The following is a 21181-nucleotide window of genomic DNA, read 5'->3' as shown; positions in this document are numbered from 1 at the left end:
GTCTAATTTTTCTGATAAAAGTATAGCTGCCCCAGGTTTCTTTTGGTTTCTATTTGCACAGAATATTTCTTTTCATCCTTTCACTGTCAGTCTGTTTGTGTCTTTAAAGTGGGTCTCTTCTAGGCAGCACATTGCTGGGTTTTGTGTTTTATCCATTGAACCATTATGTCTTTTGACAGTATTTAGCCCACTTACATTTGGGGTAATTATTGTTAAGTATGTACTGACTGCTATTGTGGTAGTTGTTTTCTGGTGGTTTTTTAATTCTTCTGTTCCTTTTCTTGTTGTCTTTCTATGTGATTTTGATGATTTTCTTTATGGTATGCTTAGATTATTTTATCTTTTGTTTATTTACAATAGGTTTTTGATTTGTGGTTACCATGAAACTTACATAAATCAACTTATTTATAACAATCTATTTTAAGTTAATAACAACTTAAGTTTGAACATATTCTAAAGCTTTACATTTTTACTCCCCCCAACACATTTTACTTTTTTTTAATCATTTTTTTAACTGAAGTATAGTCAATTTACAATGTGTTAGTTTCTGGCATATAGCTTAGTAATTCAATTACATGTATATATATTCCTTTTCATATTCTTTTTCATTATTGTATCTTACAAGATATTGAATATTATTCTCTATGCTATGCAGTAGGACCTTATTGTTTATTTTATATATAGTGGTTAATGTCTGCAAACCTCAGACTCCCAATTTATCCCTCCCCACCTCTTTCCCCCCATTTTGTTTTCAACGTCACAATTTACATATTTTTATCTTGTGTATTTCTTAACAAATTATTATAGTTATATTTATTTTTACTACTTTTTCTTTTAGTGTTCACACTAGCTTTGTAAGTGATTAACCTACCATTTTTACAACATTAATCTGAATTTTACTATATATTTTTCTTTACCAGTGAGATTTATACTTTGACATGTTTTCCTGTAATTAATTAGCACCCTTTCATTTCAGCTTAAAGAATTCCCTTTAACATTTCTTGTAAGGCCAGTCTAGTGATGGGGAGCTCCTTTAGCTTTTGCTTGTCTAGAAAACTCTTTTCTTCAGTTCTGAATGACAGCTTTGCTGAATAGAGCATTTTTGTTTTGTTTTGTTTTGTTTTGTTTTGTTTTGTTTTGTTTTGTTTTTCTTTAAGGACGTTGTATGTATTATGCCATTCTCTTCTGGCCTGCAAATTTTCTGCTGAAAAATATGCTTATAGTTTTATGGTAGTTCCTTTGTATGTAACATGTTGTTTTTCTCTTGGCTGCTTTTAAGATTCTTCCTTGTTTTTAACTTTTGACGCTTGAATTACAGTATGTCTTGGTGTGAGCATCTTTGAATTTACCTTTTTTGGAACTCTCTGGACTTCTGGATCTGGATGTCTGTTTCTTCCCCAGGTTGGAAAGTTTTCATCCATTATTTCTTCAAATAAATTTTCTGCCTCCTCTCTCTCTTCTCCTTCTGGGACCCTTATAATGTAAATGTTGGTGTTGTTCCATACGTCTCTTAAGCTGTCTTCACTTTTTCTCACTCTTTTTTCTTTTGCTTGGGTGAGTTCTACTGCTCTGTCTGCAAGTTCTCCAATCCTTTTTTTCTGCTTCATCAAGTCTGCTGCTGAACCTCTCTGTTGTATTTTTCAATTCAGTTACTGTATTCTTCAGCTCCGTGCCTTCTATTTGGTGCTTTCTTATATCTTATTTTTGTTGAAATTCTCAATGTGTTCCTTCAGAAAGGAATCAATTTCTTTTCCCAGGCTCAGTGAGCATATTTAGGACCATTATTCTGAGATCTTTGTCAGGTAAATTATTCATCTCTGTTTTATTAAGGTCTTTTTCCAAAGTTTTATCTTGTTTTTTTGTTTGGGATACATTCCTCTTTTTCTTCACTTTCCTTGACTCTTTGTATTCATTAGATAAATCAGCCACCTCTCCCAGTACTGAAGGAGTGGCCTCCTGTAGGAGATGACATTTATCCTTCAAGGTTGCCCTAGCTCTTGGTTGTCTCTCAATTCTTTGTGATTGTCCAAGTGTCTACTATATTTTCAGTGCCTCCCCACAGTTGAGGGTGTTCAAGACCTGTCAGTGTCCCAAAAGGGAAGAGCTCACTCAGGACCTGGGTTCAGGCTGATTGGAAGCCAGACCTTCAAGCAACAGCTTTTAAAGTATGCAGATATGCATCTTTCAGGGGAAGACTGAGAGATAGTCTTCTGGGAGTTTCTGCTGCCTCTGAGCTGAGCCCTGAGGTGATAGCCAGTTTAAAACTGTTTGTTACTTTGCTCCTATCCTGTTGAATTCATGAATACAAGCTCTTCTAGCCACCAGAACCAGGCCATTCCCTGGGCAGCAAACACAAAAAACAGGGTACCAAACGTAAAAACCAGGGTACCAGACACATGTACAAGCTTCTCCTGGGAATACTGGTGATCAAGAGCACAGCAGAGGGAGACTACAGAGGTAGTGCCTGCCTTCTGAGGTCTCCGGAGAGGATACATTGGGCCCCTAGGTGTGTGTCCAGTTAGAAGCCTGCCCCTCAGGCCACAGCTCTGAAGGTAAAGCCTCATTCACAGAAGCACTGAGCTCCTGGGTCTGTTGCCCCTCTGCTGTGCCCTGGGAGTGGTAGCCAGTTAAGAACTCTTTCTTCATTTGTTTCAGTCCTATGGGACCTGTGGACGTGCACCCTGCTGGCCACCAGAGCCAGGCGATCTAGAGGTGTCTCTTGGGTACAAGCTTCCTTGTGGGACGTACTGGTGATCTGGAGCAAAGCAGAAAGAGAGCACAAAGATACCGTGCCTGCTGGCCTCCGTTGTCGGAGACTAATTCAGTAGGTCCCGAGATGTGTGTTAGATGCCTGCCCCTCAGGCCTGTGCTTTAAGATAAGCAAATAAGCCTCTTTCACAGAAAGTCGTGTTGCTTTTCAGTTGGATGCCTCTGCGCTGGGCCTCTGGTAGGGGTGAGTACACGCACAGGGGCCCTGTAAGAACTGCTTCTCAGTTCATATAGCCTGGTGGGCCTGGTGGGCCTGGTGGAGCCAAGCCTGATGGGCTTTCAAAGCTAGATGTTTTGGGGGCTAGTTTCTCAGGTGCACGTCTTAAGAGTTGAGGTGCCCGACGTGGGGTTCAAACCCTTATTCCTCAGGGAGAAGCTCGTGTTTGTGAGTTCCTTGCTGATCATGGGTTGTGTCGGGGGATGGCTTCATGGTGCGATTGCGGCCTCTCCTGCACGCTTCAGTGTGGGCTTCTTCTCATTCTGCCAATGTGTAGGAGTCACTCAGCCAGTTTGGGGTTTTTTTTCAGAGAACTGTTGCATATGCAGCTGTAGATTCAGTGTGTCCGTGGGAGGAGATGGCTTCCGGATCCTCCTACGTTGCCATCTTGGACTAGAACCTAAATGCTTCTATATGGAAAAATACCTAAGATGTGTTGTTAAGGTATTTTTCCAAGATACAAAACTGTATTTGCAGCAGGGTTTTGTTTTTGTGAGGGAAAAAAATACCTATTTGTGAAATCGTAGAAAACCCTGGCAGGCTATTTAGCCAAATGGTGGCTACCTTGGTGGTGGGGGAGAGCGTATGAAAAAGGTAGGATGGTGGTAAAGTACCGGTGATTTTTTAAGTTCTCTTTACAGTTCTGTATTATTTGAGTTTCCAGTAAATAAGTACAGAACACACATTACTTTCCTAATAGAATATGAAACGGTTTATTTCCTTTTTTGGTTTTAAAGGGGGAAATTTCATGATAAGCCTCAGTGACACTCCACCTGCTCTGTTGTCGTCATGAAATCCCCTTCCTCCCATCATCTCATCCACTTTGCCTGACATCCACGTGTCTCTTAAGACTTACCTCTGTCGATGGAAATTCAGTTAACCATCAAGAAGAGAAAGGAGAATTTTATGCGAGTTAAACTGAGAATTATAACCCAGGAGTCAGGCTCTCAGAAGCTCTGAGAACTGTTCCACCTGTTAGAAGTCGAAGGCGCCGCCATACACATCTTCTAGACAAAGGGTCATCCATCAAATGACACACTGACATTTTGCATAAAGTTCACCAAAGATACACAATCCAGGGAAGCACGTACCAAGTGAGCAGTAAATCACCGTGACCTCTTACAGAGTCGAGAAAGAATGCTGGTCTTCTAAGAAGTTACATCGCCGACATCAGAAGAAAGGGGAAAAAAACACAAAACATATTGACCTTTGTGGCAGGCGTCCCACCTTGGCGGAGGTCTGGTTAACGTGTACCGCAGATGCGCACTGTACGTTAGAGACGGCCCGGTACGGGCAGGGAGTATGTTATGCTTACATTTTCTTGTCCTGCTTTAAAATACAAATTTTATTCCATTGCTTTAAATTTTACCTCCACAAAATTCTTCCCTTTTCTTCAGGCTAAATTAGATGTGTCTCTACTGTGTCCTTATCATCCTGTTTAATTATTAGATTCTTAAACATCAAAGTATGATCTTGAGGACAAGACTATCTTGATAGGCTTTATTTATATTTACAGTAGGCATAGGGCCTGGTACATGTTAGGGGCTCAGTAAATGTTTATTGAATGAATGAATGAGTAAGTGAATGCATGGATGGTGAAGTGAGTGAAAGTAAGTCCTGACTTGAGTGATCTGTTGTGAATGACCTGTGCTGGAACAGTCACCCGTATCAAATACCTCAGCTTCTAGCCACATGAAAATTACTCTGTGTTTTAGAGACATTTAAGACTCTTTGAGTTATACTTGGCTGTGCTGGGAACCATTTCTGCTACTTCTTGGGAATCTACAAGCTTGTCACGAGGGAGTCCTGGGACCGTCTCCCCAGCAGTTGTGACCCCTGGGGTGATCTGGCCTGGGAGGTGGTGGTAGGAAGGCTTCATTTCCCACACCACAACGGCCTCAGGAGAAGCGTGCCCCTTGCAGTCCAGCCAAAACTAAGAGTGAATTTGAGGCAGCATTTATGGATGGTGGTGAGGTTTGTGTTCCTTTACAAGCACAGCAGTATAGGGACTGGCATAACCCTAAATGTCATCCATAACGCTGTTTTCTTGGTGTGGCAAAATATGCTCTGAACTTTAAAAACTAGCATGTAAATTCATGAAATTTAACTTGCATGTGTAAGTGTACATGTGTTTGTGTGAGTGTATTTAAATTAGGGACTACCTGTAAGATCAGGAGGCAAACTTACTATGTTTTGTCTTTAGAGGAAGAGATTTTTTAATTTTTAAAACTTGTTTTTAGGATAACCTGCTTATTTTTATAATTTTATGTTGATATATTTTAATATAAATATTACATTTCTCATATCTTTTTAGTAAATTTGGAGGCTGATTGCAAGGCAAATATTAGTATAATCATACAGAAGTTATGGCCCAGAATACCTGAATTTATGCTTGGTATGTGATATGATTTCAAGCAACAAGTATTTAGGACTTTGTTAGCTTAAAAACTAAGTCTCTTATTCCTAAGAAAACTAAAAACAGAGTTACCATATGATCCAGCAGTTCTACTCCTGGGCATTTATCCAGAGAAAACTCTAAAGATATGCACCCCAGTGTTCATAGCAGCACTGTTTACAATAGCCACGATCTGGAAGCAACCTGAAGGTCCATCAACAGATTATTAGATAAAGAAGATATGGTGTGTATGTGTGTGTGTGTGTGTGTGTTTGTGTGTATACATATATATATATATAATGGAATATTAGCCATAAGAAGAATGAAATAATGCCATTTGCAGCAACATGGATGGACTTTGAGATTATCATAGTAAGTGAAGTAAAGTCAGAGAAAGACAAATATATGATATCACTTACGTGTGGAATCTAAAAAAATTACACGAAGGAACTTATTTACGAAACAGAAATAGACACACGGATATAGAAAACAAACCTTGTACCAAAGGGGAAAAGGTGGGAAGAGATAAATTAAGAGTTACGTCTTCCTTTTTCATGAATCTATTAAGAATTTTGCCACTAGAGGGCTCTTAATACCATATTTTAGTTAATTTAAATGTGTAGTAATAATAATATGATAAATTTTAGGTATTGGTTAATACTGTCTTCTCAATTAATACATCTTGCAAAATTTTTAGAAAAGCCTAATTTAAGTGTAGCACAATTATGAGAAATGTTGCTTTTTAAAAATGATAGTGATCTTCAGAAATATTTTAGTGATTTAAGGGGCATGCATGATAGTATATGGGCCTTTGAACCTTTTAAACTTCAACTTAAAAATAGCCTTTGTTGAATGAAATAATGCCATTTGCAGCAATGTGGATGGGACTAGAGATTATCATACTAAGTGAAGTAAGTCAGAGAAAAACAAATATATGATATCACTTATATGTGATATCTAAAAAAATGATACAAATGAACTTTACAAAACAGAAGTAGACTCACAGACAAAGGAAACAAATTTATAGTTATCAAAGGGGCAAGCGGGAGGGATAAATTAGGAATTTAGGATTAACATACACCTAACTATATAAAACAGATAAACAACAAAGACCTGTACAGCACAGGGAACTATATTCAATATCTTGTAATAAACTATGGTGGAAAAGGATCTAAAAAAGAATATATATGTATATAGATATATACAGACATATATAGATAAGTATATGTAACTGAACCACTTTCCTATATACCTGAAACACTATATCAACTATACTTCAATAAAAAAAGTTTTAATTAAACAAATAGACAAAAAAGTCTTTAGGATACTCTATAAACAGATACCAGATTTAACAAAAACGTGAGTATATATGTACTATATATATTTAATATAAATGAGTATGTACAGTATATAAAACGTATATATGAAATATAAAATGTACTAAGTATCTTCTGTAAGGAATTCATCATGTTCATTGTTTTTTAATGGGCTGACAGTCTTGTGGAGGAGAAGTGCTGCGGTTCCTGTACATTCTGATAGGTGCAATGACAGAGATTAGGCATGAGAGTTAAGAGATCAGAATGACTCCTCTCCTAAAAAAAAAACAAAGAAAAGAAAAAAAACCAGAGTGAAGAGGTTGGAAGTCTTCTCTGATGAGGTAACATTTGAGCTAAATCTTTTGATAGGCATGGAGGAGTTTAGATGGAAAAGAAAGGAAATTATTCTGGTCAGAAGTAAAAGTGTAGAGACATGGAGTAAATAGCCTTAGAGATCTGGGGACTTCTCAGCATCATGATGGATAAATGTAAAATCTGCGAGAACAGCCCATGTGAAAAACCTAGCCTTACCATTCAGCAGCCTTCAGCTTTGCACAGATTGACTGCAGCACCCGATTTCCACGGTCATACCCGCTGCCTTGTTCTTGTTTCTGTACTCATTCAGCAAGTATTTATTGAATGCCTACCTATATGTCCTAGGCACTGTTCTGGCCCTCAGGGGACAGTGGTGAAGGACAAATGAGATTCCTGCTCTCATTATTTACTTGCAAGTCAGGAGAAACCAACAATAAATAAGAAAAGGCTGGAAAATAGCAGATATTAACAATTGCTGTGCGCAGAATTAAACAGGATGGTGTGGTAGGGAGTGACTGGTGGTAGCTAGATTGGGTGGTTAGGGAGGGCTTGTATGATGAGTTATTATTTAAGCTGAGACCCAAATGACCGGAAGGAATCAGCTATGTAATGACGAGGGTGAAAATATTCCGGTCTGAGGGAACGATCACCGCAAAGGTCACAAGACAGACAGGAGGACGGCCAGTGGCCTGACGTATAGCGGGCAAGGAGGAAAGTGGTACGTGATGACGTCAGAGAGGAAAGCAGAAGCCAGGTGAAGCAGGGCTGTGCAGGCCAGAGGAAGAAGCTAAGATTTTATTGTAAGTGCGGCGGGAAGCCGTTAGAGGGCTGAATGTAGGAGAGTGGTGTGTTCTATGGCCTCAAAAGGTTATTCTGGCCACGGTGTAGAGAGGGAGTTGTGAGGGGCCAGAGCAGAAGCATGGAATGGCGTTACATAGTACTGGGGAGGCATGAGAGGTCATGGTGGATTGGACGACAGGGCGGTAAGGGACATGGAAAGGTCGATATGTTTTGAAGGTCAAGTAAACAAATCCTGCTGAGTTTTGATTTTTGCGAAACTGAGCAGATGGTGATGTAGTTTACTGAGATGTGTAGGAATGGGCTGAATTGGTCGAGAGTGACAGTGGAACCAGGGGGGTTTGGGGGAACATGGTAAGTTTGGGACGCACAAGTGGAAATATCAAGTAGGCAAATGTGAACCTGGAGTTCCGAGGAAAGTCAGACCCAGCCACCATGTCTGTGTGTAGACTGGGCGCTTTGCTTCCAGAGTTGAGCATCACTGGCATTGATTTGGGATTCACTGCCGTATAGATGGTATTAAAGCCACAGGAATGAATGAGACTTCAGAAACTCAGGATAGTCATTCTGATCTTTTATCCAAAAGGAAGCATATGATGCTATATTTTTAAAATTCATCTTTAATTCCTTATCAAGAGCCAGTTCCAACAATTTATTCTGAAGCTCTAGTTAAATTATCTTTTGATGATGAAAAAGTTGGATTTCAGTACAATGAACCTCCTTTGTATAGATTTTCTCTTGCTGGACAATAAAATTTGAGCCATCCTATCACATGTGTACAGTATTCAGCACTGACATTTTGCAGATGTGTAATAGCAAGATCACCTGTTCCATTGATGATTGTTGATATCAGTCTCCTGTGTACTTTTCAAATACTTTCATGATTTTTGTGGCTTTTGATTGGTCTAGTTATGTTTTCACTTTTAAATCTTTTATCCATCTAGTGTAAAGTAGGGAGAATCTAAATTTATTTTATTTCAAATCTTAGCCAGCTGACTCCAAACACCATATAAACCTTGGCTTTTCCTATTGATCTGAAACGCCATGTGCTAATGTTCCAAGTGGATCCTAAGGTCTATTTCTGGAATTCTAGTCTGTTTCCGTGATCTTATTCATGACCCAGGTTATATTTTTATATCAAATTCAAATGACGTATATATTAAAAGAATTTCCACATTACAGTATCTGCACATTTTTCAAGTTGCAATGAAAAATACTTTGCTACTGTTCCACGAAGTTCTTCCATGTTACAAGGCAATTCCTTAATCTATTGAACCAAGGTGTCTTTGAAAAGTTATACTTTAGCTACCTTCTCTGCTTCGTATTGTTATTCTGTCAACATTTCCAGATAAACAGTTTTTAGAAAATATTATATTTCGTAGATTTATTATAAATCTATAAATCTAGTGCAATTCAAATAAAAATTCCAGCTGGTGATTGTGGAGACTTGGCAAAACACTATTAAAGTTTATCTCGAGGAAAAAAAAAAAATTCGTGGAAAACAGCAAATTTTGTAAAATGATTATGATGAAAGAGGACTTTTCATTACCAGATATAAACATGAGGATAATATTAAAGAAAGAAGTATTTTTTTCACCCTCATTGCCAACGAACACAAGGAGCTTTGGGATGTATAAAACTATGAAGAATTATAGTATCTGTCAGTGTGGCTTGGAGTTTAATTTTTGTGCAGGAGTATGTTCTAATGATATAGCTGCCGTGACAGGAAGACATTCTAGAACAGTTGTCAAGATTCATAAGGAGCTTGCGCTAGAATGTGCGTTGACCCATTGCTTACTTCCGCAAGAAGTATAACTTCAAAACAGAGTCATTTGAGCTAAAGAATAACATAAAATTGTAAAAATTGTGAGTCGTGTAAAGGCAGTGTGTTAAATACAGGCTTATTCTATTACGTGGTAATGGGGAAGCTGATAAATTTCTGTTGTTCATACTGAAGTATGTGGTTATCAAGGGCAAAGTTCTTTTGAGAAGGCCTAAATTCTTAGTTCCCTCCCAGGTTAGAAAACCAGTTTGATCTAAATGCAAAAGAATTCTCGACTTTTTGAAGATGTGAATTGGAAAGCCTGATTCATTTGGTTTGATACCTTTGGTATTATTGTTGAGGAAAATCCTTCCTGTAAGGAAGAAATGCAACTGGCTTTTTAATGACAGCTATAGCATATCAAAGGCTACCTAGATGTCCCCTGGGCACCTCAAAATCAACAGATCCACCATCAAATTCACTACGTTTCTCCTAAGCCTATTCTTCCTTTTCTTTGTCTTAGTAATTTGTAGCACCATCCACCTTACTGCCTAAGCCAGGCATCTGAAAATCCGTCTTTGCCTGACTCTTGCCTTTCTTCTGTATCCAGTCACCACCCAAGTTACATTGATTTAATCCCTTACCATCTCTCATATATGCTCCTTCCGATGGCCCTGGTTGCTTCTATCTTGAATTAGGCCCTAACCCTCCTACCTTGGACTTCTTACTCTTCACTGACAACCCATCCATCAGCTGACCACCAGAATACTCTTTCCAGACGCAGATTTCTTCCTGGGAGTTTCCCAGGGCGTTGTCTTTTACCCTTAGGAGAAATTCTAGTCTTCCAGTGGCACCCAAAGCTCTCCACAAGCCTCTCTCCAGCTTCCAACCTGTACACCCCCCTACCATGTCTCATGCCAACCATATCTGATGGTTTGGGGTGCTTGAAACCCTCTGTTTTGCTTCATGCCTTTCTGCCTTCACCCACACTTGGAATTCCCTGCCACCATTCTTTGGAAGACCTAAGTATCTTTCAAGATTTAGTTCAGACTTTACACCTTTGGGTAGCATTTCCTATCTTCTCCACCCACAGACTATTTTCGCCACAGAATGGACTGTTCTTCCCTTGTATCCCTGTTGTAGACCCCTTACTTTTCACTACAGCACCCACAAACTGTATTACAGCTCTTTGTTTACCTGCTTCCCTAGTAGACTAGCAGCCCCTTAAGTCAAGGACTCTCTTCCTTTCTTTTTTTCTTTTTTAATTCTTAGTATCTAGTGTTATCTATACAATTTAGGCACGGAAAAATTCTTTGGATGAGTTAATAAGTAAGAAGTTTCAGAGACCTGATGGAAAGGGTTGGCAGAGAATGCAGTAGTGCTGAAACTGGTCCAGAGGAGGTTACAGGGCAATGCAGTGATGAGAGTAAGGGAAAAGATAACTTACTAAGGGGGACTTGACTTTGTATGGTGGATGAGGATGAGAGGCATGGTGGGCCTGGCTGACCTGAAGCTTCTGGCTAGAATTCTGCTATAAGATTCCTCTATTGTTCTAGAAAAGTACAGGTGGTACTTGAGGCCAAATGAAGTTTGCTGGATATAATCCAGTTTGCAAATATTAGCACATGCATACCAATTTTTTATAACAACACTGCATTTATCTAGTGCTTTACAGTGTACAAAATTCTTTACTTTAATTATTTTATTTGACCCTTAGACCAGTTATCTCTCCAAGCTTCAGTTCCCATTTTTATAAAACGAAGATAATAGCTGTGTCTTAGGATTGTTTACAAGATATGTTTGGCATGCAGCCATGTACCAAATAGGTTCTTAGGTCAGGAATTTGAGGCTCATGTTGGTTAAATGACTTGCTCAAGGTCACAAAGGTAAGTTAATGGCAGATTTGGATATAAATTCTGTTGTCTTACCTCCTCTTTGTATGGTGGTCTTTTTACTACACCAGGATGTAAGAAGATACTGTCTTCTACATTACTTGGTGCATGGCATCTTTAATTTCCTTGAGAGGCTTACCCAAAAGCAGGCTTTGGAATTACTCATATTAGAGAGCTTATTGCCAAAATCAAGCAAAATCTGAAACTTGGCTAAAACCAACATGCAAATATAAATAGTGTTTTTATGGCTTGAAATGCTTCCTCACCTCTCTGTTTTATACGTGGGGGTTTTCAGTGGAGAATCTGAGCAGGCTAGTTCCTGCCTTCGTGAAGTTCTGTGGAGGTGTGCTCTCATTTACAATAATGCTTAAAATACCGGTTTCGAGTCCAGTTTTAGGCCGGAACAAGTGTCAGTCTGGGGCCCTGGAAGTGAGGTAGCAGAAACCTGAAGTGGGAACTGAAACAGAAAGAGAGTGAATCTGGGCTGAGTAGCCACTGACAGTCACACCCATCTGTCCTTGTCTGTCCAGGAAGAACCTGAAGCCACAAAATGTGACCTGGAGATGAAATTATTAAGTGAAACAGTTTCAGCAGGTACTTTTCTAAATTACATTTTTAGAATTGAACTTTATTGGGATTTTCTGCTTGTAAAAGAAATGTAGGGGCATTGTAGAGAAACAAAACAAAGCAAAACAACTCAGATGTTGCAGAAGTATATTTAAAGTGAAACTTCTTCCTAATCCCTCTTCAGAGATAACCAGCGTTAGCAGTTGTGTTTTTTATTGTTGTTGTTTTTTGTTTTTAATATGGGCACTCTCTGTCTCTCTCTCTCTCTTTTGACTTTAAAACCATGGGATTACATCATACAAATGTTTTTGTTCAAATCACTTTTTTCACCTAACAATATTTGTTATTGTACATACATACATGAAACACAATACATATTCTCCTTAAATGAATAGTATTCAACATTATTCTAAGTCAGAGCACATGGGTAACCTTACTTTTTAAAGTATCTGTGTAATGCCATCTAATAATGGAACATTATTTAAATCCTTATTAGTAGACAATAAGGTCACTTATAATTTTTTTGTTATCACAAGCAATGTTGCCTTGAACATTCGCAAGCACACATACACAAAAAGAAATTTCTCAACACTTTTGTATTAAGTCTTATTCTGGCAAATAGCAATTGCATACAGTTTTAAAGTGTCAAAATGATAGTGAAGTCTAACTTGTAAATCTTTTAGTTTGAGATTTATGTACATCTTTTCCATTAACTTCATTGTTATGCTACTTTCCCAGTACCTTTTACGGAATCTGCTTTCTAATGTATTTTTTAGCATAATTTTTTATAACAGGCTTCTTGTCTACTTCACTTTTTCCAACATACTTTTGTGTCAGCAGTCAACTAGGTTTGTATCTTTGTAATTTTTCTATAATTCCTGTGAGGTAATTTTCCTGTTAGAAATATGATACTATAGTCAATGCATGAACCTCTGTCAGTAACACCAAGGTTTTCTGCATGGTGCCCCCCAAATAATGCGTATCATAAACAGTCTGAGTTTGGACACAGTATTCTTTCTTTTCAGGTAAATCGATTACTAATTAGATACATCTGAAAATTACATAAGGTCTGCATTTTATTGAAGGTACACAGGGAAAAGGGGCAGTTGTTTACCTGAAATTTTCTTTGGATATTTCCATTTACTTTCAACGCCTAGTCTCCATGGGTTAAATTCAGTGCCATCTTGGTGCGCTTCCTTTGATGGAAGAGGAAAATTGTAATGAGAAACAGTAAGACTAACAGATCCTGAGTTGTTACTATATGTCTGACACCAGTTGTAAACTCTTTTCCTATATTAAATCACAGTGCCCCCAAGTTCTAGAGGATAGGCACTACTATTACATCCATTTTTTTGGAGGAAAGCACTCGGACTAGAGATGTTAATTAGCATGTCTTGATAAGGTCACACAGCTAGTTAAGTGTGGAACCTGTAAGTGGCCCAATCTCCTTTCCTTATCTATCACACTCTATTGAAACAATTTTGGTAAAAGTTGAGAACGGTGATGTGTGACATCACAGATCCCCTGATTGTGCACTGAGAATTCTGGGACAATAGAATTTCCCCTTAAAACTTCTCAACACAAGAGATTATCCAATCCAGTGTCTTCTCTTTCATCTTCCATCCCTGTATTTCTATGAGCTGGGCCTATTTTTGCTGGAAAAATGTTAGCTTTTATTTCGTACATGGACCAAAAAAAATTTTTTTTTCCATTTTACTTTCTTTCAGATTTTTAGCCCTAAAATGTCCAATTTTTAAAAATTCATTTGGTGGTTATTAAATTTTGTGTTAAACCATTTTTGGTCTTTTATAATGTAAGATAGCAGGATATGCCACCCCAAAATATGCCACTTAGGCAGAAGTGTTTTGAGCTGAAAACAATTAAAAAGATGCAGATGCAAGAAAAGGTCCCTCCCCTCCTCCTCTTTGCCTAAAAGCAGGATATAAATTTTCAAAAGTATTCTTCCTCCCCTCTGTACCAGGAGGGGCAAAGGTTAATTCTCAGAGACAACTTGAGACCCTGTCAGCCTGGAGGGGGCGCCACATAGCCAGCTTTACTAACTGCTTTCCTTTGGCCTGTTATTTTTCCACAAATGTATTGTTCTTTGTAGACAATGCTATATAAACCAGAGTTCTAAACCACCTCTTTGAGTTACTAATTTTTCCCAGGGTATCTCCCATGTATACGTGAGGTGTACATGTTAATAAACTTCTATTTGTCTTTCCCTTATTTATCTGTCTTTTATTACAGGAGTCTCAGCCAAGAACTCAGAAGCTAGTGGGAAAATTATTTTCCCACCCCTACAATAAACTACATTTTTGAAGGTTTTGTTTTAATAGTAACACATACTTATTGTATACAAATTCCTAGAATGTTAGTATATGAACTATAAATGGAGCCCTCCCCTGCACCTACCATTATGCATACGTGTTCCCACTTCCAAGGTTAGCTTTGTGAACAGTTCTGAATTAACCACATTTTGAAAAATTTTTGTAGCTAAATGAAAGCTTCCTTTACCACTGTTAGAATTTTATTTTATCTCCCAACTAAGAAAAAACAGAAATGTTATGATCTATTTAGAAACTGAATTAAACTGATTAATTTCAGCCCAGATGTTGCTGTTAGAGAATGCTTGTGAAAAGCCATATTCCTTTGAAGACCCTGAGGTTGATTTATACCAGTTCACAACTCTGGGTGGAGTGTACCACTTGGATATTTTGGAGCTTCCCCCCCAGTGTAAACCAGTGAAGGGCTGGATGATTGTGGAAGTAGGTTGATTCTTGAATCAAAATTTATGAATAATTTCTCACTTTTACTTTATCTCAAATGATCTAACATCTGATGAACTCTAACCCTATTAAGCAAGCACAAAGGAAAAAATGTAATTTTAAACTGTCTTGGATTTATAAATTTGACTCAGATACTAAAGGAGGAATCTGAAATGTTATGAATTTTGAAACTAGAATTCATACATATTAACTTAATTGTAAATCTATAGCACTGTGTTTATATTGTGCCAGTTTGGCCTTAATAATGATATTCTGTTTCAGAGGCTGGCGAACTTTTTCTATTAAGGGCCACGTGGTAAATATTTTCAGCTTCGCGGGCCACACACCAGCACTGCTGCAACTCCTCAACTCTGCCATTGTAACGCTAAAGCAGCCGTGTGTAAATGAATGGGCGTGGCTGTGTTCCAGTTTAACTTTACTTACAACACTGGTGATGGGTTGGATTTTCCAGGAACCATAGTTTGTGGATTCTGGTCTAAATCAGTGGTTCCAGTATGTTGTCCCTTAGCCAGAAGCGTCAGCATCTTTTGGCATCATCTGGGAATTTGCTAGGAATGCAAATTCATGGGCCCCTCCTCAGTCACTCTGGAGGTGAGGCTCAGCCATCTGTGTTTTAGCAAAACACACCCTAAAGTTTGAGAACCACTGGTCTGGATCCTTAATATACAAAGTGTGGTCCATGAGCCGGCAGCATCAGCACCACCTGGAAACGTGTTAGAAACGCGTAATTCGGGGCTTCACCTCAGAGATACTGAATCTGCATTTTAACAGGATTTTCAGGAGATTCATACACACATTCAAGTTTGAGAAGCACTGATCCAGGTGATGCCAGTGCTGCTGGTGCTCAAATACCAGTAAGGATACTGATGGTAGCAGTTGTTCATCATGTTTCAAGAAGTTCCTCATCCCTCTTTCAATAGGTAGCAACACTTGCACTAGTACTGACTTGGTTTAACTTCTGGTGGCCTGTGTCCCAGATATACCTGGTTACGTTGTGGTGGGCCCTTCCTTCCTTCCTTCCTTCCTTGCTCTCCTGCCCTCTTTTCTTTCTCCCTCCCCTCTCCCAGCCCCCTCCCACTCCCATCTCTCGGCTCTAACACATCAGGTACACAGATTGCCAGGTACTGGTCACCTACAACCCCATCCCATTAAGGGTCTTCATGCACTCTTGTATTAGAGCAGTATTTCTTAATTTTTATTTTTTTTCCCATTTTCACCCCTCTTAGGAGCCTTTGTAGACATTTTTTCCCCAACAACATCCCCCATGAAATATTGTCCACAGATATACTATTGTATGTGTTATATGTACTTTTGTGTTTTATACCTGAAAGAGTAGTTTTTTCATAACCCCTCAAACTAATTTTCACCCTCTTAAGGATAATACTGCTGTTCCTTTCCTCTTCTGTTTTTTTCCTCAATCATTATCTTTAATTTCATTGTGACATTTTGTTTGTCAGTCTATACTTAAATGTGACCAAACTGCGATGCTTATTAAAAATAACTATACAGCTCATTCAGCAATGTTTACATCTTTAGCTATTACTAGTCAGCTTCTAACTTGGTGTTATTTTGGTCATTTTCAAAAGATACTCAAAGAAGGATTACAGAAATACGTGTATCCTCCAGAAACTACAGAAGACTTTGAAATGGAAAACGCTTTCCCACCCATAGAGGTCATGCTTAAGGTTCATGAGAATGTCATCTTTTTTGAGGATCCTATGGTTGCAAGGTGGGATGCTGAAGGTACAGTAATGCCTTAACCAGCTTTGATAATTATGTCTCGAAAAGAGGTGTGATAATACAGATCCTTACGTCAAAACAAGAAATGCAGTGTGTAAACAGAGTTTCTAATCTTGCATATTTCTGTGCCAAATCTAGGGTCTTTGTTTTGTTTGCTCTTGATGGAAATGAATAGGGATTGGAGTTTAAAAATTTACTGAGTTTTATAACTATTAGTTCCTATATTAGTTTATTTTATCTGCCATATTCTCTGAACCGTTACTTGATGGTTATATAATTATGTTTTAAGAAAGAAGGAAATGCACAAAAATATCAAGATAGCATAGCAAATCAAAAAAAAAAACCAGCAAATGAAAAGCCTACTCTCTCTTGCAATGGCCAAATAATTCAGATTGGGGTGATTAAAATTTGATTATTTTAATGTTAATAACTTATAAATTGCAAATCTTACTGCAGCCAAGTCCTGGGGAAGGGGAGTGGGCAAATGGGAAACCTGAGAAAGAGGAAAACTAGCCACCGTATGCCTCTTTATAACTTTGACTGTTGAACCATGAAATTATTGCTGATTCAAAATGTTAAATAAGTATCAATAAAGTCAGAAGTACTAACAGAAATACAAGCTAACGATTCACCAGTCATTAACAAACAGCTTATTTTGGGTTGACTGGCTAAACTCTGAAAGGTCTTGTGAATTAAGCTGTGCAGTTCTGAGGCTCTTAGGTGGAAGCTATGTAGCTTTGTCTTTAATGTGAATTATCTTACATCCTATTTATTCGTGAAAGGGTTTACACACCAGGTGATAGGGTGGAACAGATAAGACCACCAAGGCACAGAGCTATTACTTAATCTATTTAGTTATGGTGGCAGAGAATTTAGAGAATATTTTGTGCTTTAAACTTTTTTTATGATTGCTACAATACTCCACATTTTTGCTTTTATAGACATAGCCACAGATATTATTTATTTTAGAAACAATTTATGTATTAAAACAGTATGTTTCTATCAATACGTTAAACTACAAAATATATCAAAATGAGCGTTAGGTAATTTCTTCCTTTCATGTTGCTTTAGAGGTTTCACTTTTCCATTCCATTAATGGTAAGATTCTTAAATATTTATTTATCACATTAAAATTTATTCACACTGCAAGGAAAAAAAGAAAAGAAAAAAGGACATTAATGAACTCATCTACAAAAGAAACAACACTTCCAGACATAGTAAACAGTCTTACAGTTACCGAGGACAGTGGGTGGGAAAGGGATAAATTCAAGGGTTTGAGATTTGCAAATGTTAACCACTATATATAAAAAGAGATTAAAAAACAGATTTCTTCTGTATAGCACAGGGAACCATATTCAATATCTTGTAATAACGTTTAATGAAAAAGAATATGAAAACAAGCATATGTATATCTCTTCATGACAGGGACATTATGCTGCACACCAGAAACTGACCCATGGTAACTGACTATACTTCAATAAAAAAAAAAAAAAATACTCACACTAAATTAGAATTCGACAAGGGAAGTTATCCCAAATGATTCAGGGAAATACAGCATGTAAAATTTGATTATGCAGTAATTATACAGCAGTAATCTGTAACTCCAGTACTTTTTAAACCATGGGGAAACTTTTTTGCCAGGAAATACTAGAAATCTGGAGAATTTATTATAGGCAATATTTAATTTTTACCTTTACAAATTAAAGTTATTTTGTTAGTGTAAAAGCAAAAAGAGGAATTATAAGTCACTTAGTTTTCCAATATAATTGTATTTGTTATATTGAATTTAAGAGTCAAGAACAGTCATTGGAACCCTCCCTGTGAGAAGAGGAGAAACCGTCCCTGTGAGAAGTGGAAATGAAGAGGGTATTCTGGGAAAGAAGTGATTCATTCACTCATTCTATAAATATGCTAAACAATAAGAAAGATAGAGATAAATGAGACGGTTCCTTCCTCCAGGAGTTTTCGAAGTTGTAGGAGAGGCAGACACAGAAGAACGTCATAATACAATGTAGCAAGGTGCTGTATAATAGATGGAGGTGGTGTGGGGCAGAACAGTGACTGGGTCAGTCTGGAGAGTTAAGGAAGGCCTTTTCCAGGATGGAAATTTAAACAGGTCCTTAAGAGACTAAGAGAACATTCACGTGTAAGTCTTTGTGTGGACATAAGTCTTCATTTCTCTTGGGTATATCCCTAAGGATGGAATTGCTGGGTCGAATGGTAAATTGATGCTTAATTGTTTAAGAAACTGCAAAATGTTTTTTCATAGTAGTCATACCATTTTACATGCCTGCCAGCAACATACAGGGTTTCCCATTTCTCCACATCCTTGCCAACATTTATTATTATCTGTTGTTGTTGTTGTTTTTCTCAATTAAAGCCACCCTGGTGGGTGTGAAATGGTACCTCGTGGTTTTAATTTGTATTTCCCTAAAGGCTGGTAATGTTGAGCATCTTTTTCATGTGTTTAATGTACTTTTGTGTATCTTCTTTGGTGAAATGTTTATTCAAATCTTATGACCATTTTTTTAAGTTGGATTGTGTTTTAGTATTGATTTATAAGAGACATAAAAGACTACCTATTATATAATTGTATTTAATGAAAAGTCCAGAAAAGGCAAATCTTCAGAGACAAGAAGTATACTAGTGGTTGCCTGGGGCTGGGGTTAGGAATGGGAATTAACTATAAATGGACATAAGAGACCTTATCAGGAGGATAATAATGTTCTAAAAACCGGATGGTGGTGATGGTTGCACAGCTGGGTAAATTTACTAAAAAATAAGATAGGTGAATTTTATTTGTTAATTAAAAAAAAATTTTTTTGAAGTACAATCTGTTATAATGTGTCAATTTCTGGTATACAACACAATGTCCCAGTCATGCATATAAATACATATATTCATTTTCATTTTTTTTTCATTAAAGGTTATTGCAAGATATTGAACATAGTTCCCTGTGCTATGCAGAATAAACTTTTTTAAAATCTGTTTTTATATATAGTGGCTAATGTTTGCAAATCTCAAACTCCCAAATTTATCCCTTCTCACCCCCTTTCCCCCAGTAACCGTAAGATTGTTTACTACGTCTGTGAGTCTGTCTCTGTTTTGTAGATGAGTTCATAGAAGAAAAGATGAGTCCTTTTTTTTTTTTTAGATTCCACATATGAATGATAAGATAAGTGAATTTTAAAGTTGTTTTTAAAAAGAAAGATGAACAGAGATTCTCTAAAAGATTAAGGAAGAGAACTCTAGGAAGAAAGAACTGCATGTGCTGAGGCTCAGAGGTATAGGATGTGGTTGGGGAAGGAAGAAAAGTGGCTAGAAACAGGTGTGAGAAGTGGCAAAGGATGAAACCAGAAATGAGAGTCAGAGCTTCATTCTGAAGGTCTCACAAGTCGTGCTGAGGGGTTTGGTCTGGATCCTGTAGACAGGAAGGAACTCCCAGGAAAGTTGACTTTTTGTTGAGATTCTACTCAATCAGTCCATTAGTCAATTAATGTGAAAAATCAGTTAATACACATTGTAGTAATTGAGGTGGTTTCTTTCACCTGATTTTTGTAGAGGGAAAAATGAAACTAATGTCACATTCTTCCTAATTATAAAGGTAAACACTGGAAGACTGATGGCATCAGCAATGTGTCTTACCAACCAGAAGACAGACTTATAACATTCAGCCTGGAAACCTTTGGCCCTGTTACCTTGATTCAAGATGCTCACGTTAACATGCCATACCAGTCATGGGAGCTAAGGCCACTTGATGTGAATAAAGTACTTTTGACTGTGACTACAGTATTTACTGAGATTCAAATACAAATTAAGGTAAACCACTGTTGTAGCAAGTCAAATCAAAGAGGGAAGCCTCCTTGGGGACTGTAAGACAGTGTCCAAGCAGTCAGTCATGGTGATTTACATATTGAAATATGTCTTTCATAAAAATATTTAAAATATACCTTGAGCTATAATTTCTAAATGAAATATTAATTGAATCAATAGTAATAACATGTAATAAGTAAAGTGCAAATCGGTACCCTAAAGTTTCTAGGAATAGACCAATTGATGAAGCTACAGGCCTGGTTGCAGTATGACTGTCAGAGTTTTTGATCCATTCGAAAGAGGCTTCTGGGTCTTACCACCCAGCCACTTGAAATCCCTTTTGAGGCTGGTCTCTGAATGAGCCACCGTTGCCCACTACACAGTCTGAAATGGAGAGAGACAGAAAGTAGATTTAGCGGGCACCTGAGGCTGAGGATGGAAATGGGGACTAACTATAAATGGGTATAAGGGATTTTTTTAGGGGGATGAAAGTGTTCTAAAACTGATTTATGGTGATAGTTGCACCACTCAGTAAAGTTACCAAAAAAATTATTGGACTGTGCACTTGAAATGGGTCGACTTTAGAGTATGTAAAATACACCTCATGAAAGTTGTTTTTAAAAAGAGAGAGAAAGAAAGAGAACCTGAAATTCCTTATGAATGTGCCAGGAAGGCTGAAATAGCATCAGATTTTGCTTTTAAAGTCAGATGAGAGAGTGAACTCTGCACACCTTCAGACCGCCACTTTGTAAACGTTAAACCTGGAAAATAATTTTGCATTATTATGTTAAAATTTTATATGTATAAA

The 21181-nt window shown here is 37.6% G+C and overlaps 1 protein-coding gene across 3 annotated transcripts in view; it reads left to right on the top strand.

The window, feature by feature from the left end:
• Positions 1–21181, top strand: part of DNAI7 (dynein axonemal intermediate chain 7) — a 59102-nt gene that overhangs the window by 33776 nt on the left and 4145 nt on the right. For 2 of the 3 annotated variants that reach the window (XM_031443952.2, XM_031443951.2), the window contains 4 exons: positions 11995–12058; positions 14639–14799; positions 16407–16563; positions 20165–20379. In XM_031443952.2, the coding sequence (XP_031299812.2) occupies positions 11995–12058; positions 14639–14799; positions 16407–16563; positions 20165–20379 (597 nt within the window). The remainder of the gene's footprint in view (positions 1–11994; positions 12059–14638; positions 14800–16406; positions 16564–20164; positions 20380–21181) is intronic. The other variant, XM_031443958.2, reaches the window with a different exon arrangement.

The sequence above is a fragment of the Camelus dromedarius genome, chromosome 25 (genome assembly GCF_036321535.1).
Source record: "Camelus dromedarius isolate mCamDro1 chromosome 25, mCamDro1.pat, whole genome shotgun sequence".
Taxonomy (NCBI): domain Eukaryota; kingdom Metazoa; phylum Chordata; class Mammalia; order Artiodactyla; family Camelidae; genus Camelus; species Camelus dromedarius.
This window is presented reverse-complemented; position numbering and strand designations above follow the sequence as displayed.